Source organism: Apus apus, chromosome 7 (assembly GCF_020740795.1).
Source record: "Apus apus isolate bApuApu2 chromosome 7, bApuApu2.pri.cur, whole genome shotgun sequence".
NCBI lineage: Eukaryota > Metazoa > Chordata > Aves > Apodiformes > Apodidae > Apus > Apus apus.
In genome coordinates, this window is record NC_067288.1 from 9,713,295 (window position 1) to 9,738,905 (window position 25,611).

At 37.5% G+C, this 25,611-nt stretch overlaps 1 protein-coding gene across 4 annotated transcripts in view; it reads left to right on the forward strand.

The window, feature by feature from the left end:
* The first annotated feature begins 234 nt into the window (after nucleotides 1–234).
* CAMSAP2 (calmodulin regulated spectrin associated protein family member 2) overlaps nucleotides 235–25,611 on the forward strand; it is a 79,242-nt gene continuing 53,865 nt past the window's right edge. For 2 of the 4 annotated variants that reach the window (XM_051625018.1, XM_051625020.1), the window contains exons 1-2: nucleotides 235–953; nucleotides 10,295–10,554. In XM_051625018.1, coding sequence (XP_051480978.1) covers nucleotides 815–953; nucleotides 10,295–10,554 — 399 coding nt within the window. In that variant the 5' untranslated portion in view covers nucleotides 235–814. The remainder of the gene's footprint in view (nucleotides 954–10,294; nucleotides 10,555–25,611) is intronic. The other 2 variants (XM_051625019.1, XM_051625021.1) reach the window with 1 other exon arrangement.

Below are 25,611 nucleotides of genomic sequence, written 5' to 3' on the forward strand. Positions count from 1 at the left end.
TCCCCCCGCCTCCCCACCCCGCCCGCGGCGACGCGCGCGCCCCGCGCCAGGAGCCCCCTGAGGCGCCGGGGCGGCCACGTGACCGGAGGGCGGCCCCCGGAGCCGGCCCCGCCCGGGCGGGGAGGCGGCGGCGCTCGCAGCCCCGGCGCATGCGCAGCTGCGTCTCGCCCATCCAGTGCGGCAGCCGCGGTGGGAGCCGCAGCGGCAGCGGCTGAGGAGCCGGAGCGCGGGGCCGGGGGCGGCCGGGGCAGCGCCCGGGCGCGGGGCAGCGGCGGGGGAGCTGGCAGCGCTCCCGGGCCGCTCTAGGCCGCCGGGGAGGCGAGGCGGCGCGACGGGCTGCGCGGCGTTTTAGGGCCGGTCCCGGCGTTTTGACATCTCGGAGCCTTCGCTGGGGCCGGGAAGGGCCGCGTCCCGGCCGCTGCGGCGGCCTTGCCGGCCGCTCCCGCCGCCTTGCCGGCCGCTCCCGCCCTGGGCCGCAGGGCTGGCGGCCGCGGCGGCCTGGGGAGCCCAGCCCTGGCCAGAGGGTCTCCGCGGGGAAGGGGCGGCTGGTGCCGCCGGAGGCCGTTTTTCGGAGGGTGGGGGTCGGCGGCGTGAGTGAATTGAGACAAAGAGCGAGGAGGAAGACGAAGAGGACACTCGGGCTCTGCCACATTCCTGTGCAGAGGAAGGCGAGAGGCGGCGTTAGCCCTTTACGGACAGCTGGGTTCAGCTTTGCCCTCAGCTGCTGCCGGCGTATTTACAGACGCCTCTCCCGGCCGCGGGAGGAGAAGGAAGAACCATGTAAGTTCCCGGTTGTCAGGGGTCCTGTGAGAAGATGGGGGATGCCGCAGACGCCAAGGAGATGAAGAAGACTTTCATTGTCCCTGCCATCAAACCCTTTGACCATTATGATTTCTCCCGGGCAAAAATCGCCTGTAATCTCGCCTGGCTGGTGGCCAAAGCCTTTGGGACAGGTAGGTGGCGTCTTCTTCATCCCTTTCTTTGATGCTGGTTCCTGCTTGGTTGCTTCGCTCCTGAGGACGTGCGAGCCTTTTCCTGAGGAGCTGGGAAGGGGGGTAGGAGGTGCGTAGGAAAATATTTTGGTCTGTTCCCTCACCTTTACGTTCTCTTACAACGTGTGAGTCGTTTTGGTCTTCTTTTGTTTTCCTTTTATTGCCTGTAACCTTTTTGTAGTAGTACTGCTGTTTCCATTAGTGAGTAAATTTTGTGTATTGCAGCTAATATAATTTTATTTGAGGGACTGAACTCAGTAAATAGTTTTGGTTTTATTTCTTGGGTCACACTTCTAGAATGTGAAAAAACAACAGCAATCCACGTTTGTTTGTTGTCTCGTCAATTTTCCTAATGTTGTTTAAGAGCTGAATTGGGGGCTAGCAATGGAAATGGATGTGTGCTGTTAGTTCTGACATATGTGACAGTAGCCTGTGGCCATTTGAGTGGTTAAGCAGTAAGAAGGTTTTCAGGATAAAGAGCATTTAATGCCAGATTTTGGCCTGCACAATACTGAAGGCTCTCCTTCTCAGTAAACGTAAATGGAATTGATTGTAATGCCTTTGAAAGGCATTACTGCTCTGTCTTTGAGAACCTGGGCCTTGAGGAATACCAGACCTCTTACTCTCTGCCGGAAATATGGCAGGATCTTGAGGAATAGCAGGTTTACAGAGGTCTTCTGAGGGAAGCATTTTTAGAATTTACCAAGCTGGTTTGTTTGGTTTCTTGTTTTAAATGTAGTTGTATCATTTATTTTTCTGTTGAATAAAAGTAGGATTTTTCTTGGGAAGATGAGATAGGTATTACTAACTGTCAACACTTCTATCTCTATTCTAGGGCATTGGTATTTTTACCCCTATTCCTAGAACAACAGGAAAAGGTTCCTTTTTCTGGAATTTTGCACCTTTTTTATTTAGGGACATTGCTAGGTATTGGAACAGGGTTAAAGGTATGCCTAAGCTACTTTCAAAGTGGTTGAACCTAGTGAAATTTCAGTAAGGTTACTAACTATTGAAATGAAGTGCATGATCATCACTCTAAAAAGTAAAAAAGATCTAAATACTCTTTCCACATGAAGATTTGTCAATAAGTTCTGCTTGCTTTGCTTTGTGAAATCTGATCAAGTACATAATATTTTTATGCATGGCTTTGTTAGCTATGCAGACATGAGAGGTGAAGCAGTAGTAGTGAAAATTCTTGGAAGTAAGTACTTGATTCAACATTTAAAGAGATGGTTGTATTTTTAGGTAGCTTGGTTCTATAGGTTCTACTCATGGGGTTCTAGGTGTACAATGCTTGTGCAGTTATATAACCCAGCATTCTGACCTGAAAGCCTTTTTCTGCTGGTGTTTCACAAATACTTGATCTGTAGTTGAAATGTCTTGACTTATATTGGTTGAGTTTCTATTGGATGTGTAAGCTACTTGTAGGATACTTTTCTGCTACTTTCTCTAGAAGGTGATCCAAACCAAACTTTTTTTCTTTTTTTCTTTTTTTTTTTCCATTATTGGGGTAGTTCCAAGATGCACGAATCAAACATGATTAGAGAAGATAATAGCTACATCTGCCCTCCAAATACTGGCATAATGTAATACTAGGAAGAGAGGTAATTGTACACAATAGTAGTGTTTCTGACCTCTCAGTTCTTCCACTAGGTTAGTATCACTAGTAGCCTCAAAGAAGAGTTTGTGGCTGAAGTAGGGAAAAACAGTATACAGGACTTCCATGTCTGCAATACAGACACTTCCTTTATACTTGGAGCAAAGGAGGAGAACTGACCTTCACCTTTTTCCACGAAGGAAGGAAGTTTGGATTTGTTAAATTACTTGTTTTAGTTCTTTGGAGTGGATCACGACCTCACTTGTGTCTTCTTGCTATTGCTGTGTGCATTTGTACAAAGGAATTATGAGGGATAATTAGTTTGTTAATGGGTGCTGCATTTTATTTCTTATCCCCAAAAAGTTGTAATTCCTGAAGTAGAGAGGGGAAGTGAAGGATTTTTTTTCCCTGCCCTCTCTGAAATAAATTAATGCCATTAATTTTAATTTAAAAAAAGTAAGTTGTTGCAATCATGTATCCATTGCAGAAATAGAAATCTTCACATATCAAATGGACACACCTTTCAGTGGACATATATTACATTCTTAAAAAAAGGCTTTCAAATAGGTCTTGTTTGTTAACAGTTAGTAGTGGCTTTTGCTGTTTGATGATTGATATCTACATCCAAAAGCTGAGAGACCAGTTGTATATTGCTGTTGTCCTCAGTGGAGCTGTAAGAATAGAGTCTGGCCTGCAACACAGGAAAGTCAAAGTAAGTTGTCTTACTAGTAAGGAGTCTTAAGAGAGTAACAGTTATGTTGAAGGCATCTTATATGAAGAATTAAAAAAAAACCAAACAACTTATTGAAGACACCATTTATATTTAGCTGTTGAGGGAGCTTTTGATTTTGTGCCTTGATATTTTGCTGCAGGAAAACACATCAGTGTTAGGAGAGTCAGGTTTTGTAGTAATACAATTATTTAAACGACACAAGTTACAGTAACTGAAAGGGGAAAAAACTAACAGTAAGTGTGAAGTATAAAAGAGGGAGTGCTGTCCCAATACTGGAAGTTAACTGTTTCACTATAGAAAAACAGCTTTCCAAAGAAGTGGTTGAGCTGTATTGTTATGATATGCTTCGACTTAAAAATATAGCATGACCTTCTTCATGAGTAATTTTTAAAAGGTCTTTATGTTGCATCCTTTGTCTTTTTAAAAACTTCTGAAACAACAGAAGTCTATGTCATTGTTTTGAAGATTTGCCTTCTCACTCTACTATAGTCATAGAAAATGTGGCTGGAAAATTTGTTACCCATCTGCTGTCCTAAAGACAGGCTGAGCTAAATATACATTGCTCCTGACAGATGTTTGTTTAGCCTGTTTTTTGAAAATCTGTAATTATAGAGATTCCAGAGTATGTCTTCTAGTCAGTTTGAATCTGTATTTATCTCTAGATTTTAGAACAGCATAATAATGTCAGTAGTTTTTGCTACATTGTAAACGCATTACTTGTGTTACTCCCAGTGAATGTGAGAATGGTGAGCTTGATAACACCTTCCACATAATAGAAACAATGTCTCCTCTGTTCTGCAGTTTAGACAAAACAGGCGTTTTTCAACTTCATATTCGAGACTCTGCCAGTTGTGGACTCTGTTTTGCGGTTTTCGTGGGTTTTTTTCCTGTATCTTTTTCTGTGGTCAGTTTTGCATTAATTCTGTACTTAAATCTTGATCTAATAGTCCAGCTAAACCCTTACCAGTACAGGGTAAACTTGAAAAATTACTTCATCTTTCCAACCTGTAATACTCTCATTTATTCAGAGAATATGATGTTTGTCATTTTTGCATCAGCTTAGAATTGTTGACTCATTCAGTCTGTGAATCATTGTAGCTCCCATATCTTTCTCTGCAGAACTGCTGCCTACTCAGTTGTTCCCATCTTGTAATTGTATGGTTCTATGTTACTGATTTGCAGCTATGCTTGTGTAACTGCATCCTATTTCAAACCTCTTTATTAAAATCATATTGAATTACAATTTTGTCCTCCAAAATACTTTTAATCCCTTTGTATCTTGAAGTCGCTTCTCTAGAACCGCAGCTAGTGTGAATGAAAATACTAATTCTTGAACCTTGACATACACATTCTTCCCATTTGATAGGGGACCTCCAAGTGTTCTTAGCAAATTGTTTTATGGACAGCTTTGTATCTAATTTTCAATTACTAAGTTAAGAATATCTCTATGTATGATTCTCAGAAAACTATGGGAACAATTTTAAAGCAGAGTTGAATCTGTTGCTGCTCTGCTATCTAGACAACATTTTATCTTGCTATAGTAATAGATTTGACTGGTTTAACAAGAGGGTTTTTTGACAGGAGTAAACTAAAAACTAAATAATAGCTGCACATCTGAGTGGTTGTCCTAAACATTGTTGTGGTTTCTGCAGTCAAAATAAAATAGACCATTCACCTTCTAAACATTAAGTTTGTCCTTTATATGTGACTGAAGCAATAGATCACAAATGGCATAATCTGCAACTACACATTACTCAGAAACTTAAAAATAGCTTTCTCTTGATGATTAATATTTTCAGAATTCATATGCAGCTACTTAGTGCTGTTAGCAGATGTTGCTAGTAGAATCATGAAGAGAGGAAGTGAACATTGTGTATCTGACAGAAACAAGTTTTAGCTAAGTACTCTCATCTGTTGTACTGGGTGTTGCAGGCCAGACCATCTATCAATCTTTATAGTTTAGAAGTAATTTCTTTACTTTTACTCAGTATGGCAACTAGCAAAAACTTGCACAAGAGTTTGGAGTATAAAAGCAAATATTTTAGGTTCTTGAGAGGTAATTTTTTAAAATGTCTTTGCGTTGCCTCTCTAAGCTAGCTGCTGACAAATTGGTACTTTGGTTGGTCCTACTAAAATCAGTTGATTGGACTAATGATCTTCTGAGATGGTATTTCTCATATCTTAGCTGATATATTACTGCCCAGTAATTAAGTCCATTAAGATCTGGCATGAATTCATCTACTGGTTTGCCCTAGGAAGTGGTTAAAGGTATTAGTCAGAATTTTCATGAAATAATTCTGCATTAAATTTTGATTTTTCTACCGTTAGTTTTTTCCTTCATGTCTTTGATTGACATTGGTAACTTGTAGAGATGGAAGTTTACTAGATTAAGGCTTAAACTGGCCTTGTGACTCCCAGGAATTATGTATATTTAATTAGAACACCCATGGTGAAATAACTTATTTATATTATCCTTCAGGAGTAGAAAAAAGATCTTTTTGGCAAAGGCTTCTAAGCTTTTGGACTTCCTTAATGCAAACATTAATCTGGAATTGTTCACTCAAACTTGAAAAGCTCAGTAGTGTATAACTCAAAGGATTGTATTCATCTGTGTGGAAGGCTGGAAACTTTACAGAAGAACAGTTTCTTTTTAAATAGAGTGTAGGCTTTTCACAGTAATACAAGTCATTTTTTCCAATGAGGAATTAATACTGTCCTCCAAGGAGTAATTCACACCTTTGCAGAGAGTTTTGCTTGTAACGCAACTTTTAAAGGTAAATTCAGGGCTTGTAGCCATGAATTATATTTAGATACTATTTTTCCTTCCCTTTAAGATGGTCCATTTAAATGGAAAATTAAGTTACGATTCTGTCTTATGGTGGGGAGAAATAATAACCCTTAGTTTGCTTTAAAGCTTGGAATAAGTAGTTTAATTGTTTTTTCTCAGAAGAGAGCATCTGCAGGGCTTTTGAGGCCATTATAATTTATGGAAAAAATTACCTGAAGATGAGTTAAATACTGTTTCAAAGTTAGCCTTATTCTTAAAATCAGGTTATTGCTTTGGGCTATGTAGTCTTTCCTTTTTGTTCTTTTTCCCTGTCCATTGAATATGTACATAGCTGTGAAGAGAATCAATGAAGCTAAATATTTACAAATTTCAGAAAGTAAGACTTTTTTTTTTTAAACCTAGACCAAGAAAATATTTCCAAGATTGGAACCTGTGGTTATGTTGACAACTTTAGGAAAAAACTAGTGTGAAAGCAGTCTCTGGAGATCATCTCATTTAATCTCCTGCTCCAAAGAAGAGCTGGCTTTGAATTTAGAAGAGGTTTCTCAGAGCCTTGTCCACTCAAGTTCTTCAAGTCCTTGTGGATTGTGGTTACGTAGCTGGTTCCCCAGGCAACCTGTGCCTGTGCTTAGCTGTTCCTGCTGTGTAGAATTTTTTTACTTATTTCCAGTTGAAATTTCCCTTGGGACAGCTTGTTACCACTGCCTTTTGTCACTTGACTGCACAATTCAAGTCCATGTTTCTGAAACCTTGGGTGTTGTAGGTGTGTGGCTAGGTGCTCCGATCACCTTTCCGGCAGAAATGTGCCCAGTTTCCTTGGTCTCATCTCTATTTTGTGTGTTTGACTCACAAACTCAAGTGTCCCAAATACATTTCTCAAACATAATTGCTGTACTTAGCCACGAATTTCAAGGTCAAATGGTACTTTGTAGCAGTATGTGCAACCAGGTATTTATTTTAAAACTGTTTATTTGCTTGGAGTTTATTCTTGAAAGACTCTTGTCAGCTGGGTAAAGGAAAGGGATGGTTAAAATGCTTATATTGGGAACTAGTGTTAAAATTCTTCTGTGCTTAACAGAGATGTTTAATAATCTCCAATCCTGCCCAAATTGTTAAGAAAAGCTTTTGACTCTGTTGGTTGCCTTGATAATCTGCTGAGAACTGGATGTAGCCTTGAAATTGCCCTCCATGGGACTGCAGCGGCAACACATAGCAATCCTGGAAGGGCTGTTACTTTGAGATCTGTAACAAGAAGAGCTTCTTCTATGTCTAGCTGCTGCACTTTGTTCTAGTTCAAACAAACAAACAAAAACCCCCACAATTTGGAACTTCTATTAAGATTTATTCTGATATCAAACAGTTTGATACATGTTATAAATGTGGAAAAGTACATGTGTTTCTGTTTGTGCAAAGGGAACTCTGGTGGCAATTTTTGTGAAGACTTCTGATCTTATTGCAGCAGGGATTCCTTATTTGTATGCTTTCATATATTTTGTTTTTATAAATTAAGATTGTCTGTAGTCACAGTTTCTCTTCCTTGCTCCTTGTTTCTGCAAATTCTAATAAATTTCTGGTTTTATTTTTATGAACAGCGATAAGTTTCTATTCCAGATTATTTTTTGTGAACACCAGTGAAGTTGCTTCTACTATATTTTTCAGAAGCAGAAATATACTTTTATAAATAATTCTGTTTGCCTTTGATAGTTACAATCTTGATTATTTTCATTTTTTTCAGTGTATTGAGGCATATTATTACTAAACCCCAGTAGTGGATATCATCTTTCATGATAAATGCATTTATTGCTTCTTATCTTGTCACTTTAGGGTCCGTTTCAGTGATACAGAAGATCAGAAATTTACTCATTAACAGGCAAAGGGTTTGTTATTTCCTGTCTTTGGTTTCTCTTCAGGCTCAAATTTGTTATTGTCTTCAGTGATTCTAAAACCTGGAGTATGTGACTTCAGTTTATACTTAGCAGAACTGCTCTTGAAAAGGGAATGAGGCTTTCTTAGGTTCTCAAAGAAATTACAAATTGCTTTATCTCTTCTTCTGTGTTGCCCCTTGCCCATCTAACTTCCCATGTGATTCAAAAAGGGTGTGTGTTTTGCTTTCATAAAAGGCAAAATCTGCTGCCTGTGAATTGAGATATTTTAAAAAGAAGTTTTCTAGTGCTCTCTAGCTTGAGGAAGTAGCATGAAGATGCTTTAAGAGTTGGTATATGGAATTCTAGAGGATAAAGTCAAGAGGACTGAGCTCCTGGTACTGAGGTGGATCATGAGGGACTTCAGACATAATGAATATTTAAATACACAATGTATGGACAAACAGGAAAAAGAAAGAAGGACAGGAAGAATTGAAGTAGATAAACATAATCCCTAGGGAAAGCAGCTCATGGAGTTCCTTAATTGTAAATGCTCTTTATAGTGCTTGATGACTGGAGGTCCTATAGAGTGAGTAAGTAGGGCTGGGAAGTGGCAAGAGAAGATGGTAATATCATTGCCTGACATAGGTAGATCTATTGTAAAGTAGTTTTGTTATTATCTTGTAAAAAAGTAATGCTGTTACACATTAGGTTCGTATTTTAAAGGACAAAATATTTTTGAACACAGTTTATTTTGCTCTGTATTCTAAAGCAGAGCTGTCAGCTTTCTATCCAAATTTACGCTCCCGGTTTAAGTAAATTTTAGGCTATGCCTCTCTTTCTCTTGATATTCTGAACTGGTAAATAAGAAGCACTATCCATTTTTAGCATCCTTAAGACATTTAAAGTATGTGTTAGTGTTTCTTTCCCTTTTTGTACTCGATAGTGCATGTCTCCTTTCACAGCTAGAAGGCAGCTAGCCCTTCTTCCAAAGCCCATAATGGAAGCACATGAGCTGCAATAGAGTATGCATGAGGAAGAAGATAATCTATCATTATCTTGTGATGGCATGTTCTGGTTTTTCTCTCTCTCCTGCTCCACCCTCATTAGGCTTTTTACTCCACCCTCTGCTTCAAACCTTGTCTCTTCAGCCATTTACCCAGCTGGATGCAAAGGGGAGATAGGAACCTAGAGTTGCATCACTGTTGTCCAATTAGTTTTTTCCTTGTAGCAATTAATTAGGCTTTTCCATTTGGGCTCAGGAAAATAATCGCATGCTCTTTATCCCACAAATGCTGTTGGCCTAACTAATTTTGCTACAATGGAGAGTAAAATTCTTTCACAGGGAAAATGTGTGTTACATCTAAAAATGCAAAGTCTGAAACCATGTTTAAGTTATTTTCCACTTAACCAGTGATTTAATTTCATTTGATCGTGTATTTAATTAATTTATAATTATTACTTTTGTGGTAGACAACTATTATATAGTCTGCGTGTATTGTGTTGTGTCAAGTATGTAGAAAAACTGTTAGATTGTCTTAGAATGCTAATTTTGGGGTTAAAATCTCAGCATAAATTTGACAGAATCTTGCATACCTTTCTGTGGGTGCTAAGCCAGTTAATGGAAAAAGTGGGAAAACCACAATATTGAGGCAAAGTCAGTAACACAAATAAGCAAGTAAGATTTCAGTATTTTGTCAGATGGAAGTTGATTCTGCCCCCATTATTTTTTCATTCTTTTAATTCAAGTAAATTAACCATGTATTTATATTTACCTGCTGAATTGTCATCATTCTGTGATGTATGACCTTTGAAATATGTAGTATAGTAATCAAATTTCTCTTGCTTATATGAAACCTAGAAGGCAGCTGAGTGAATCTTGTCCTGTTTAATAATTCTGTGCTAAATTCTGTTCCATTCTTGTTTTATTACTTTTGTGTTTAAATGGGTGTTGTTCTGTCTTTATATATTTGACCTGTGTAATGTTGTGCCAAAGGAAATTAGAATGTTTTTGGCATGTATTTGGAGAAGCCAGGAAATTTTTAAGTAATACTGCTGCGAACCACAGGTTGGTCTTCTGGTGTGGCTTTTGCAGTGTGGAACTCTCCTTGAATTTTTTTTAAGTTTCTATTTATAGGTCAAGTGATACCTTTGTATGCAGTTTTCCCCAGTAACATGATGACTGGTAAAGACTCTGGCCTTCCCTAGGATATGCTTTCTTTAGCATAATTTTGAGTTCATACATGTAAAAAAAAAAACTAATATCGTATCTACACTTTCTGATACTGAGTAATGGTGTTTGTTTTTTTTTTTGCTTTGTAGAAAATGTTCCAGAAGAACTACGAGAACCTTTTTACACAGACCAGTATGACCAGGAACACATTAAACCACCTGTTGTTAATTTGCTGCTATCTGCAGAGCTCTACTGTCGTGCTGGGAGCCTTATTCTAAAGAGTGATGCTGCAAAACCACTCCTAGGTCATGATGCTGTTATACAAGCACTGGCACAAAAAGGCCTTTATGTCACTGACCAAGAAAAGTTAGTGACGGAAAGAGATCTTCACAAAAAACCAATTCAGATGGTGAGTGTTTAAAGCTTGTATGTTACATTTTTTCCGTTGTTCTGTGTACTCCTAGTAACTACTTACCTGTCTTTAACATGTGTCACTGTGTTGAAGAATTTTTCTCAGGAGTTAAATGTGATTCGTTACTGGGAGGTTCATGATTGGTTTTGCTTTGTCCATCTCCTCCCAGCTGACAGTGCAGGTGTATTTCCTCTCTACTAGTGCTTGAGAACACCTGTTATTCCATTAGTTTAAGTTTTAAATTTTTAAGTATAGCAGTGACAATATGATCAGTTTGATTTCAGTTTTAGAGCAGTGGCTGTCAGTGAATGTTTCTGTGTTGGAAACGTGGTTTGAAAATAGGTTGGGTTGTTTTGTTGTTGTTGTGGGTTTTTTTGTGGTTCCCTCCTTAGAGAAATCTTTTGTTAAAAGCTTAAAAAAAAAAGGTTTTTGTGATACAGGCAATTCAACTCAATAACATTCAGCAGTCACCAGTTACATATTAAGCTAATGTGTAAAACACATGGCAATGGTATATTCTTTCATGGAGACTTATAATAATATGTCTTTGCTTTATACAACTGCTAATTAAAACATTAGTTTGACAGATGAATGTATTGCTAAGCTCCTCATTTGTGGATTTTTTTTCTTGACTGGAGCTGAGTTTAGAAAAAAAAAAAGGTCTGCAAAAAGCATTGCTATATACAGCCAATCCTTTCTCTAGGTTGAAGATTCAGTTATATTTAACGTGAAGTATTTAGACTTTTTTGTTTAATATTTGATATAAAAAGTAATTTAACAAAGTATGAGACTACAAAGGCTGAGCTGACTACTTCTGTTCATGTATGAACCATAAGCTTGCTCATTTGAAAATACAAGCAAATTTTATTGTGGAATCAATGAAACTGATGTTCCTACTTTATTTGGAGATATTTATAACACAATCTGGTTTTTCAGATTAGAATACATTTGAGACAAGGAATAAAATCACTAATAGAGAAAGAAATTCTGTGTATTTTTCTGTCATCCATTAGCTGATGAATTTAGACTTTGTAGTCTAGTTTACCTGGGGTTGTTTTTGCTTGAATCTGCCCTCTGGAGTTGCCTGACTTTCTATTTTCAGTCCTTTGGTGCTTTTATGGTCAGTGACCTGTAGCTGTTGGTAGAATGGAAATGTGTGAAAATTAATACAGCTGTGTTTTTATTGTCAGCTTACTAGCCTCTTGTATTCACTGACATGTGAGAAGACTAACAAGTATTAGGCAGAATATAACTAGAGTCTCTAATTTGATCAGTTGGTATCAACTGATAAATTGCAGAGGCTTTACAATTGCGACATCAAAACTACTAATTAGTACTTAATGATTTATTCCATACAGTATTGCCAAGAAGTATTATGCCTCTTGGTTTGCACAAATGTTTTTTAGAAGCTACTGTAGTCAGTTACTGTGGTATAAAGACTAAGTTCTTTACATCTACTTGTTTACTATTTTTCATTTGAAAATCAGTTCCTGTTCATAGAATGCTTTAGATCTGAAGATAAAAATATTTCAACAATAAGTAATAAAACTAGTCAAGACACTTTTTCCTTATGATTAAGCTGTGATCAGTGAATGCAGGTAACTTGAAGTCTTGCCAGTCTCTTTTTTTGATCTTGATAAGCTTTTAAAAAGGAGATCTTGGCAAAGAACAAGTGGCATTTTAGTAAAAGAGGCTGTGGATAGCTAATAAAAGGCATACTCAAGTTATAGAAAACTTGCAGAGCAGTTGCAGCAGTCATGGATGGTTTTGTTCTTGCCTCTGAAGGAAGATAAGTTTACTGACTTGCTTCTATGAACCTGTGGTTTTCCCATTCGATTTGCTTTATTTGATCCCTTTCCAGAGGAGCTGTAAGAGGCGTCTCTTTTCAGAGTTGTGAGTTCAGAAAATGTGCGAGCGTTCTCTAGTTTGGTTTGCTGAACTTTAATTCAGGAATTAATGTTGTCTAAAATGCATTTCAATAGCAATTTTGTGTTTTCCTGGTTTTTGAGCGGGTGTTTGTGTCTAACTTTCATGTGTTGTTTGGGTATAGTCCATCAAGTCAAGCAATATAGTTAAGCAATTCAACTATCAGTGTCATGACAATTGCCATCCCCAGATTCCTACTCTGCCCAGTTTACTTGTCCCCACTTGTACCAGCATAGGATGAGTGTACTGCTGCTGTTGAGTTGGTTCACAAGCAGCTGGCCACGACAATGAGAGGGAACACTGGAAACACAGCTGGCTTGGGCGAAAGGGAGGCCATGTCTAAAACAATTTCTACCACAGAAATGACTGTAAAACTGTAGTCTTGATAATAATACTCTGAGTCCAAGACTTTTAATTTGTCATGCCATGCTCGTATCCCTATCCAAGATCCTAAGAGCGATGCTATATTTTAATTGGGAAGTCTTGGCCTTTTTCCTTATGATACGATTGGCAAAGTTGGCAGAAACTTTAAAATCTGGCCGTTGCAGTATTAACAGAGTCTTAAAATTATCGGCTTGATGTCTTCCAGTACCTTTTCCTAGTGTTCCATATGTCACAGCTTCAACAAGTCTTACAAAGTAATGTGTCTATCTTGTTTTAGAGAATGGAATGATTTTTTTTCTTTGCAATTATATAGAACAGAAAGTTTGCATGTGTGATTAACTCATACATTCCTCTGGTAGACCAGATTGTAAAAACTCTGTTGAATCCAATTTTGAGTAATTTAGGAGAAAACGGTATGGTAGTCCTTCTCTTTGCTTGCCTGGCTTCCCCATAAGTAGGGAAAGGTTATTAGTATTTGTTAGAGGACATTTATTGCTGTCTGTTCAGATGTACTGCATTTCTATAGCTAATAGGAGGTGTTATACTATAAAATTAAAGGGTGGATAGAGGTTTGAGTATTGAATGATTTAACGTTACTTGCACTTTATAAAGCATGTAGCTGCAGTCTACAGACTTGAAAATTCTTGCACTGTATGTTTGTAGCAGTGGTGGCTGTGATTAATTATTGATTTACTTCATGTTTGACTACTTACTAAACAGACATGTCAAATTTTGGCCTTCCTTGTTTCTTAGACAGCTATAACTGAAGCCTTTTCTAGGAAGCACCGTGTATATTGAAGTCTTTGAAAAGTGTATTAAAGTGAAGTTTTTATTTATGCACTGGGGTCAGGATAGATAGTAGTTTCCTTCTTAGCACGACTGAGTTGGCTGAGTCAGTGTCTAGTTTGAGAAGCTGCAAATATTTGTTAGTGTGTATATAGCTGTGTATACATATGTGTGTGTATGTATGTAAAAATTAGTTTCCTGCGGTGCAATGCGATTAGGAGGGAGGCACATAAGAAATTAACACACAGTAACAGGAGGAAAGACTTCTGTGAAAGCCTCCCCTGTGTAGGGGTAAGGAAGTGCATGTGGAGTCTGTTGTGTTTTAGTCTCTTATGTTTGGTTTGGTCACGTGTCTTTTATGTTTGTGTTTCTGATAAAAGCAAATATTCTTTAGACTTGCTCTGATTTAAAAACTTACAATCTCTCAAGGACAGTTTCAGTTATATCTTGTGGTAACACTATAGAATTATTCAGTGGTAACTATTTTTGTTCTTGATTTGTTGCAAGCTATAAGAACTTAATTCTATTTTTATTTTTGGTAAATCTTCTTATTTGATAGGATCATCTTGTAGCCTTTATCTTTTGATAGGGGAGCAAAAGAACCAAATACCATGTTATTACTCTTCAGGCTGAAATTCATATAGTCTTGGCTCTGCTTCATTAGATTTTAAACAGTGCAGAAATAGTCTAGAGCTTGGAATTGAAATAATGTTGAACCAAGAATCGGAGTCTTTTTCTCCTGAAAAAATTTATTTTCAGGTCATGTGTCCAAGAGGAATTAAAAGGTTATGAAAGCTAAGTTGCAAAAATATGAGTAATACGTATTTCAGTTGACAAGTTCCTGTTGCATTTGAGCAAAAAAAATCTGTCTTAAGCAGGGACTTCCAGATGGAAATCATATGTGAGATTTTGACAGGCTACAGAAATCAGAAATAACTTAAGAATTCAGCATAGTTTTTATATTCATACAGTAATAGCGTTACATTGCTTCTAGATAAAATACCCATCGATCACTGTTCAAGTCAAGATTAACTTTTAAATTTCTGTATTGATTTATGCCTCTTAAATTAAATATTTATTTCATGAGCCAAAACTGACTTAAACCTTCATAAGCATATTTGATCTCTTTGTGTTTGAAAAACATTTATGTCTGTTCTTACAGGACAAACCAGAAGAGACTTTAAGGCAAGTTTCTGCATTATGCCCATCATTTTATATCAACTGAATAATGTATTTGACAAGCCCAATCCTTTTACAAGAATTCTGATATTTCATCAGGCTGGCTGTTTTTTATTCATAGACTGGTGTTCTCTTTCATTTTGTCTTAAGTGGAGAGAAGAATAAATAGATTCAGTAAGGAATTAATAAATGCTTTCCTTCCCCAAGTCCCTGCAATGCACTTCTGCCTTTTGGGGAAGAGCATAAAGAATCAGCATCTTGGTTCTTTGCTGCCTGATATTCTGCAGGGAAACTGAGGTTCTATAATTACCCAAGCTGTGGACTTTGGTACTGCCCAGTCTCTGTTCCTAATGTGGCAGAGCCAAGACCAACTAAATTAAAAAAAAAAAAAAAAGGCAGTTTTATATATTTAGTTCTTAAGTAAAACATAGGAACTAAAAGAAAAAAGTTTAGTGAATACCCTACATATAAATATTATTTCCAGGAAATATGCCATACTTAGAAATATTTTTGTATCATCTTCTTAATATGGAAAAATACAAAAAACATACTAAGCATAATGCAATTTAAAGAGTAACTCTTGTGTAAGTTTGAACTCTAATTTGGAAAAATACTGTTGCAGACAAATGTCAACCAGCTGAATAGCTACCTTAAACTTACACCCGTGCATAATTATTTTTGAAAAGTACTAGCATGAATCAAGATACACTTAAATCCTCTCTATACTTGCACAATTGTCAACCAAGCTGTGAAGGGAGTGAGAGGCTCCAGTGAAACCCCAGCAGTAAGTCTGTAACAGCCAGTAGGATTAAAAATTTTTACCTCCCTAATTCTGAGACGTAATTGTTGTGTATGGGTTTTTAATATAAAAAGTGGTGTGTTGTCTTCCAAATTTTTTATCCATTTAGCTTCAAATTACCTTCTTCCTTGAAGATGTCTTATGTGTGCAAGACTGGCAGTAATTGTCTCAGTAGTGGTCTGTGAATCTGGGCTGTAACAGAGATATAATGAGGTGTGCCTGTATTGGCTTTTTTAGTATTGATCAGGAGCGTGCTTTTGAGGTAAACCTCCACATTTCTCCTGGTTACTACACTTCTGATTTGCATTATGGAGTCATCTGGGAAGCATGATCTGGTTTTCTTTTAGCAACTAAACGGGAAGGTGGGCTCTAGGATCACACCTATAGTAGCCCATGTGCCAAGGGGTATTCATTTCCCGGGACTCCAGTAGAGCTGACTTAAGTGAATCCCCTAAGAAGGGAGTAGAGGCAATTTCTGGGACCCAGTTTTGCTTTTCTGTTGTGCAGTATTAATTGCTAAATCAGTCATAGGCTGAGGAGTTTATAGTGCTGGTGGATTTGGATATGGATTAATAGTGTTCGTTTTGTACCCATAATCTGTACCAGAATCTGCATCTCTTTCTGGATAAAACACCAGACAGTAAGTGGTTAACTCATCCTGCAATCCAGATTTTTGGTCTCTCTAGCAGACTGCAATCATTTGAAATGACAGTCCTTCTCATCAGGGGAGTATTTATCCTTGATGAAGGACTCCAGCAGCTCACCCAGTTAGCTTGCAGCTACATGCTGCAGTCTCTGCGTTTTCATGCTGTAGAATTCCTTTAACTCTGTAGGGCAACAAAAAGTGTACAAAACACTTACTAGAACAAAGAAATAAGATGTGGCTTCTGCCCTGAAGAATTTTTTTCTGGTTTTAGGCATGATGTAACAAGTTTCCATTCCTATGCTGTTGTGAATTGCTTCTTAGATGAAGACATGTAAAAAGAATTTGCAGTTACTTGACTTGAGCCCATAGGTACCACAATTTGTTAGTTAAAACACCAGATTCTAGTATTAACCTACTTGTGATATTTATTTAAGCATCTTGCATAGTAGTATGTTGCACTAAAAATTACAATAATAAGCAATTATAGTGGTGAAACAGGACCTAAGTTTAGTCTCATGTGCCTCATAGAACTCGTCATCTGTGGCTTAAGGTTCCATACTTTTTTTCTCAATTCCTGCTGTAGGCACTAGGTTTCAGACTTGTCTTCACATACATTACTTTTAAGGTTCTTATTTGCTTGAAAACAGTGATGCAGTATTTTTGCTGGCCTTGTTGTGTTAGATATACCACGTCATTTTAGGCACGTTGCACAAACCTATGTTTGACACAGTTAAACAATGTGGATACAGAGCTCCTTCAAGCACGAGATGTCAGTTCATGCTTTGGTCACAGTAACTGCTACAACTCTTCATAAAGTTTATTCTGCTCTTACCATTTAAACTTATAACTTAGTGTCCTGTTAGCTTTTTTCATGCTGCTTATGTTGACTCATAACATGGGTATTTTGTTTTGCCTGCTACTTGTTTTTAATTATGTTTGTCTTGCATTTAGAAAATGTTTTTTCTGTGTCATGTAAATAGCAGTGACTTAGGATATGTTCTGTGGTATGCTTGTGTAATATTTAGTGTGCACAAAACAAATACAGGTTATCAGTGTGCGTCATACTCAGGTTTGGTTTAGTTCTGTAATTTTCTGGGACTAAAGACTGTATTTAATATAGGCCTGTTCCTTTTCCGAAATTGAACTCTGATTATTTGCTACTAATGCCATTCTTTTGTACTAAAAATTATTAGCTTCAATACAGTCAGATGGAGTCACTTCTGTCTTAGTGCAAACCAGTAAAAAAAATCCTGAAGATGAAATAACATTACACAATTAAATTGTTCTGTGCTTACTTTTATTCATATGTATCTTAGCCTACTAATAAATGAAAAGAATAATGGTCTTTAGTGTAATTTTTTTATTAGAAAGCTCTCTTGTGGGAAAAGAGATATATTTATTTTTAGAGCATCAGTTTTGGAAATCTGTTTAACAAGGACTATCTACAAATAAAAATAGGATTTAACTCCAAAAGATCACATAGATGTCTGTAGCAGAAATTTGTGGAAGACTTAGGTAACCACAGAGTTCTCTGCAGCATCCTTTGGGTTTTTGCGAATGCTGTCAGCTCAACTTGTGCACCAAATGCAGCAATTAATGCAGATGGAAGCAGAGCTACTGACACTAAAGTTATGTCTGCGAAGAATACAAAGTAGGAATTGTTTGCTGGTCCTTTCCAGCAAGCCTAATGCTAAAATAACCTGATCCCATCCCCTTTCATGTTTGCAGCTCTCCCCACAGAAGAAAACTGAAAACTTTGTGTTTCTCTACCTTTTTTTTTTTTGTTACCTTTTTTTCTTCCTGCATCCTTAATTGCTGTACAAAAATCTGTGTAGGATTTTGGTCTTATTCATGATTCCAGCAATGTAGCTGGCATTTCAAATTTGTATCACTGAGAATCCTTGCATGGAAAATAAAAAAATCTGATTGTTCTTTTTAACAGCTCTTGTAGGATTCTTTTCAGTTGTGCAGAGCTGTAAAACAGACTGTGCTGCTTGTGTTACAGTGAAAGTGTATTCTCAGAACTGCTGTGAAATCCCTGATCTGTACAAAGCTGGCCTTAACACTTGCCTTTGCCATGTGAATGTAGTAGGCAATGATCATAAGTAGACACACATTATGTAGTGTTTGTTTTAATGTAGGATTGTGGTAATTGCACTTAATCTTATACTAAAATGAAAAAATAATGTAGCTTATCTTCCAGTTGAGATGCATAATATATGGAATAAACCAAATTGCTGCTGTTAGAATGAAGACAGGAAATAAAGTGAACTTCAGAAGGCAGGAATACCTCCTGATGTCCATCCAGTCTTGGGCCTTTCATGAGAAGATGAAGCAATACATCCTTTATTGGATGTTTTCACTTCAACTTGCTCACTTCTTGGTAATTAGGAGATATTGGGTGCTGTGAGGGCAGAAAAAAATTAGCTGGTATTCTTATGCCTTGAGCAAACCGAAGTTTTGGTTCAAAAGTGCTTCTGTGATTGTAGTCTTAGTGTTGGTTCTTATGCTGCTGTTAACCTGGGAAGGGGGAGACATGGGGGTGTGGTTTAATTACAAGAACAACAGCTGAAAAACGGACAAGAATGCCACGCCCAAAGCCCAACAAGGAAAAACAGTTGAAAGGAGATACAAATTATGAAGGAAAGATGGTATGAATTAAAGTCTGTGATGAATGCCAGATACCATGTAGAAGGTGCTTTTTATACAAGTCAGCAAATTTTCATTAACCTTGAAAGAGATACTGTTTTGTTAAACAGTTTAAGAAGATTTTCTTCCTGTTTCAACAGCACTGTTAAGGAGTGTGCTTCAGCTTTTGGCTGTTGGTTTGCAGCTGCAGACTTTTTGTATCTCTTTAAATATGTGGAAAGGTTATTTAAATATTTAGGAATGGTCTTGCTTCTGCTACGTTAAGTATATTCTGGAGTATAGTAGCTAAGCTGTTTAGATAAAGAAGAATCTATTAATAATTTTACAGCCTACCTAGAAGGTATTTCTTAATCAGTTTACTTAAGTTATGCTAAGAGAAATATTTCTTACTAACCTTCTTCGGGATAGGGGAAAGCTAAAAATCTTGTATGACTGTAGCAGGCAGTTAGTTTAAGAGCACCACTTTCTTCCTATTATGGAAAATAGTGAGCTGCTTTTAGCAGGAGGTGTGGGTCTGTCATGTAAACATAAGGAGAGCTTCACTACCAGCTCTGTGTAGTACAGAGAGCAACAAGAGGACACAACCGCACTGACTGTTGAAGGGATACAGTTTGTACTCCCCATAATGCAGCAGCTGCTCCAGTGTAGTACAAAAGAAAACTGCTAGTCTGCATTTGTTAATCTGCACCCATAAATCTGGCAATCTGCCTGCACTTATCAGCAGAAGGCACACTCTGTCATCACAGTAGCTGTATCATAACATTCAAGTCTTTGTTCTTACAAAGACACTGGAATTTAACAGCATTATGGGATTATTATTTTTTTTTCCTGAAGTGGAATGAAAAAATTCTGTAAGGTCTCCCTAGCACATTTACTCTTTTAATTGACATTTGGAGACATGCAGTAGATAGCAGTGTACTTCAGTCATTTATGTGAATTGGTACATTTTCTATGAACCGTTAAGTTTTGATGAACTAGTAGGAAACTCTTAGTACCTTGCAGAAATATATCTCCAAATTACTGAAAGAAAAATTCAATATAATTGGTCCTATGTAAATAAAACAAGTGAAGACTTGCATTAAAACATTATCTGGTAACTTGTTAAACTATTTAAGTTACAAACTGACTGTAATAGTACTATTTAACAAATTAACTGTCTACTCTAAATGTGGAAGATTTTCAGCTTTCCTCCATCCATCTGAAGAAGGTCATTAGGAAGGGTGTCTCCCACTATAACAGATTTTGCCTTCCTGAACCACTAATCTAAGACCAGTACATAAACAACGAATTCTACCTCTTTTTGAGATCCTACAACTTAATAGTTTTACCAGTCAGTTGATAAGACTGATGACATCTCTCAAACGTTGAAATGGCAAGAGTGCTTTATAAGCTTTAAGTTGGATATTTGAAACACAATTTAGAACATGTTGCAGTCAAGTATTATTTAATAAGTATATACAATGTGAAGCATAAATCCCAATTTGTTTAACTGTTGGGTTTGATAAAAATAGTGGCAGGTTAAATTTTTTTGAGCTCTAGGAGATTAAAAATTAAAAGAAAAGCAGAGTGAATATGTAGATATTGGGTAAGCATATAATGATGGATCAGTTTAATTTTACATTACATAATTATTAAATGTATACCATATGTTATATGAAGTCTCATATAGGGACAGTTATGTTTCTTAAATATGAAAATGATATGTCTGTTATTATTAAAGGGTCCCTATGTATTTTGAAGTCAGTTGCACAGTGGCACTGGGGTAAAAATCTACTAAAGTAGATGCCAATGTAGTGCTGTTGAAAACAGCTAGAAAATGCAGTCTGTATCACGAACTGCGTTTGCTGAGAGGTTTAGTTACAGAAGCTGTACCCACTTTACTCTGTTTTTACTGACACTGACCTGCTGACCAATAATTTATAAATTAATTTCTGGAGTTTGGGGACAATGTGGTCTTTATTTTACCATATCCTCAGTCTGAAGAACTCTATCATCAGAAAGTCTCCTTTTTAATAAATTTCTATCTAAACTCTTTTCTGCAATAACAGCGCCTTATTTTCTACCTGTTTACTGTGCACTTGAAGAACCTATTTAGGGTGAAATACAGGACCACATGGTGTTGCATCCTAACACATAAAAGTAAAAAAATGGAATGGACAAAAATATTGAGGGAAGTATAATTCAGTTGAGTTTTGAACAGGTGTTACTTTCTTTATTTCTGTACCCCTTCTAACTCCCTCACTCCCAAAAGCATAACCAAACCTGTCTTAACAATGTTTAGAAGTTCCGTGTAAATACATGTTTGTGTATGCAAGGTTAAAATAAAACCACAGTGGTGTGACTGCACACAGAAAGACTAAGTTACTGTAGTTCAGTATGTCATTTTGTCAGGGAAGCTTCATCAGGTCTATATTGCAGCATTCTTTACGACTTTTACCTTTGCAGATAGGTGCCTGCAAAGGATGAGATTATTCAGATTCTTGCTTTTAGTTTTTCTTCAGCAACAGGAAGAAGTACAGAGAAAACTTAGACGGTTGAGAAGTAAAATAGTATGGTAGTGATGTAACTTACAAAGAAATATTGTGCAGACACTAGCAAAGAACTTCAAGAGAGAAGAAAATCCTGATGCTGAAGTTCTACTCAAATGATTTATTTACTGAACTTGCTATCAGTTTTAGTATATGTCATGTCCTGCAAAGTGGGCACGGCTCCCCAGAGGTGGGGGGACCAAATTAAATACCATGTTTCACAAAGTGGGCACAGGTACAGTTCCCCAGAAGTGGGGGTTGTCCCAGGGAGATTCAGATCCAGTCCTCCTTTCTTAGTTGGTCTCTTTTAGCAACCCATTCATCAAGATAAACCTCTGGCATTCTCTGCACAGTAGCGGAAGAGTAGAACCGTTATTCAGGAGGCTCATACAAAACATTACTTAAAGTTGACTAAGATTATAAAGTTTGTCTAAAACAAACACACAACAGTATCACTCCCAAAGCAACAGATGACAACTAGCAGAACTTAGCAAAATGGTACTCTCAAAACAACAGGTTACAACCAACAGAACTTAGCAATATAGAAATTGCTACCTTTATGTGCTGATAATAAGGCTAGAAACAGAGAGAAAGAAGGAGAATGAGACATGAAGAGGGACAGAGTCAGAGATGAAGAAAGAGGAGATAGGAAAGATACCACCACCCTTGAATCCAGTGACCATCTCAGCATGATGTTGTGGTCCTTGGGTGGTGGGCATGTGCCCCGAGCATTTCGAGTTTGCCTTTTATGGCGCCTGGCCCCACATCTCCTGGTGAGTTTTAACCTACTTTGCTCAGGTTCAGTGTTGGATTTGGGAATGTTCTGGAAATGAGTTGCTGGGGCACAGGGATCCAGGTGATCACTTGGCCCCCCCCATCCAGGTTGACCGAGCAGTGACCTTTATTTCCACACACGCGCTTTGTCCTTAGACAGGAAAGTGGTCTTTCACAACGTGGCACTGTGCCTCCACGGGTATTGTCTTGCTGGCCACTGTTCTTTAGCAAGTAAGGACAGTGTCCAGTTTATCATGGTGGTTACTGAACGAGGGACTCTCCTTGTGAGAACAGGTTCCAGATGGCTTATCAAATGAGGACCCCACTCAAACACCATGTCCAGTTTGTCAGGGAGACTTTTTTGAGACAGCTGTTTTTTCTGGGACTCTACAGTAATTAGAGAATGATGACATCAATCAAATTGCTCCAGTGTCTTCTAAGGTATTATGGTGTCCCCAGGTACTCTCCAGTACTTGTTTTTCATTATTGGTACTTAGCATCATTAATTGTATTTTGTCTATGTTAGCACATGCATGTGCCTGAAAATTCTTCGTTTTCCAGGTCAAAGCTTTAGGGAAAAAAAAAACAATCCTGCTAAAGTGCTGTGTACTAACAACAATGACAAAAAAAATATATAATAACCATATACCTCTAGACATTGAGGGGTAATTTTTTCTGGTTTTCCCAGAACATAGGGAAACAGAACTTACCTAACAGGCTACTCATGGCTTGGTTTATTGGCTTGTCCTGGCTATGGGGGAGGGAGATGGATAATACAGCCTGGCTTGTTCTAACAAGATTTGATGACTTAATTACTTAACAGAATTATGCTCTTATTGTACACATGGCTGTGGTGTCAATTATTTTAGGTTACTTTTCTTAAGCAACTTTAAACTTATCTTTTTCTAGAGATGATAGTACCTTTCTGATTAGCTTGAGGGTTTTTTTTAGCTCAATGTTGCTTGAGACTCTTCTTACCCTTCCGAATTTAGAGGGAGAACTGATCGCTCTACTCATCTGATTCATCTTCCTTAGCAACCTTTCCTTCAGATTTTGCATTCTGTTCAAACCTGATCAGTGATGAGTTATTCTTAAAGGCTATTGGTAAAAATACTAAGAGATGGCAAACTGATGACTAATCCCTGTGTTGTTCACTGGAAAATGCAGCTATTAATTTCTGATTCTGTGTTCAGAGTTGCATTTTCAGCTTAGTTGACTGGATTATAAATCAGTTTAATGTATCCAGAGTTAATTCTATTCAATCAGCATGCATTAGTATCAAGTTAGATGCCCTGCACTCGTAATGAGAGTCTTGCACTTTTCAGTTACATTTATAAGTGAATTTAATAAGTGGTTTATGTTCTCTACGTTCATGTTTGAATTAGCATTATATTTTAATTTTTACTTTTATAAATCAAGCTGCTTGTTGACTCTGGAATTATTTTGCATGAGATCAGAAGGATGTGGGGCCTTAAAATTATGTATATTGTCTGTTGACTCTCAAAAAAAAAAAATCCACCAACATTACTTAGTTTGTTCTAATCTTTTGGAATGTCCCAAATATTCTTAGAGTTAGGGAAAGAGTAGCTCGTTATGTACAGAGAGATGCCCTTTAAAATCTCTCGTAATTTTAAATATATAGTTGTTTTTTCTTATTTACTGTAGACTCTTTCTTGAAAAAGATGAAAAATATTAGTATCAGCTTGCAGGTCACTATGTATACCTGTCATTGAATTTACATGTTTCTGTGTAGGCCATTGTCCTGGTTTGAGGACAGCCATAACTTCTTGTTCTTAAGTGCAATGAGTGTTCTCAGTCGTAAAAGAAATGAGCTCCTAGCCATCATTTTATGGCTGAAACCTTGGACAGCAGCACCAGAGACTACCAGCACTGACTGTCATTGGGAAAGGTAGTAACAGCATCACTTTTTGCTGCTTGGTTTATAGTTATTTTCAGATAATATTAATCTTAACTACCATTTTGATGGGTACATTAAAGTTAAAATCATGCAAGACTGTTTTCATATTATTTTAATTATTTATTTTTTTAATAGTATCATCCCTTTTGTTGTCTTATCCAAACTGTAGTCCCCTAGGGATTTTTTCCGGTTAGTTCTGTCATCTGGAAAAATACTGTTCTTACAGTGTAACTAAATTTGCCTTTAAGTTTTCCTGAAGGCATAAACAGTTGATTTTTTTGTTCTTTGCATTGGTTCTGTAGCTTTCCCAACCCTTCTTTGAAAAGTAATTAAAATATTATCTGAATTTGCAAGTTTAATCCTAGTCAAATGATATTTTTTTCTTTTGTTCCACTTATGGATGGCCTGTATCTATCTTCTGCTGGTTATTTATTTTACAAATTATTTATCGTAAAAGTTCTTACAAGCATTTTGGCAATAGCTGCTGGACTAGAGGAGGGGAAGCCAAATTCACTTCTTTGCTGAAGGAAAGGCTGAAGTGCAAACCAAATAGCTGTGGACTCTGATGAGTTTCCTTCCTGAGCCCGCACATCTTGAGAATAGTTCAAGAAGGCCCTAAGGATGTAAGTCTGAGCAAAAATGGGAGACATTAGAGCGCTCAGGATGGGAATGAGATCTGTTGAGAGACGGAGTGATGCCTGGGTTGGAGGAGAAATGAAGTTAATCCTGAGACCAGAGCACACTGTCCATCAGTCCACAATGCTTTGTTGTCATAGCACAACTTAACTTCTTTCCACTTTTCTTCTTTTAGTTAGCAAAAGATAACCAGAGCCAAGTGCTTGGAGATGCTTCCATTGTGTTATCCAAAAGGCATCATCAATCTGTCATGACCCCAATAAAGCAGAGAGCTGCAGATCTGTGCGTAGGCATGGTGTGACAAAACCTATTGCCAGGAATATCTTTTTCCTGAAGGATGATAAATTTTTTTTCTTCCACAGCATAACTCCCACCACTCCTCCTCTGCTTCTTGCAATGGCATCAGTGTACATGGTACTTTACAGATTAAAATAATATATTAGCATGTCTTGTTGCCAATGGATTAGTATTGTCTCTTAACTTACTGTCATAATTACAGGGGGCAAAATCATAGATTGTGATTAATGCAAGAAAAGAGTAAATAAAATTATGGATTATAAGAATTGAACTTAATGTTATTCTAGTTATACGTGACACTGATAACTGATACCAGTTATTAGTATGACACTAAGTTCAAATGGAATTAAATGATAAAATGTTTAAGTAAAGGTTAGCTTTGAGATGTAACAAACTGACAAGTTCTGAGGTGCACAGCTGGGGGAAATGCCTTTCTTTGAGAAGTGCTATGTTGCTGTGCACTATATGAGGGGGAGAAAATATTTTGTTCATATTTTTCAATTGGCATGGGAGCTACAGAACAAGGAAATTG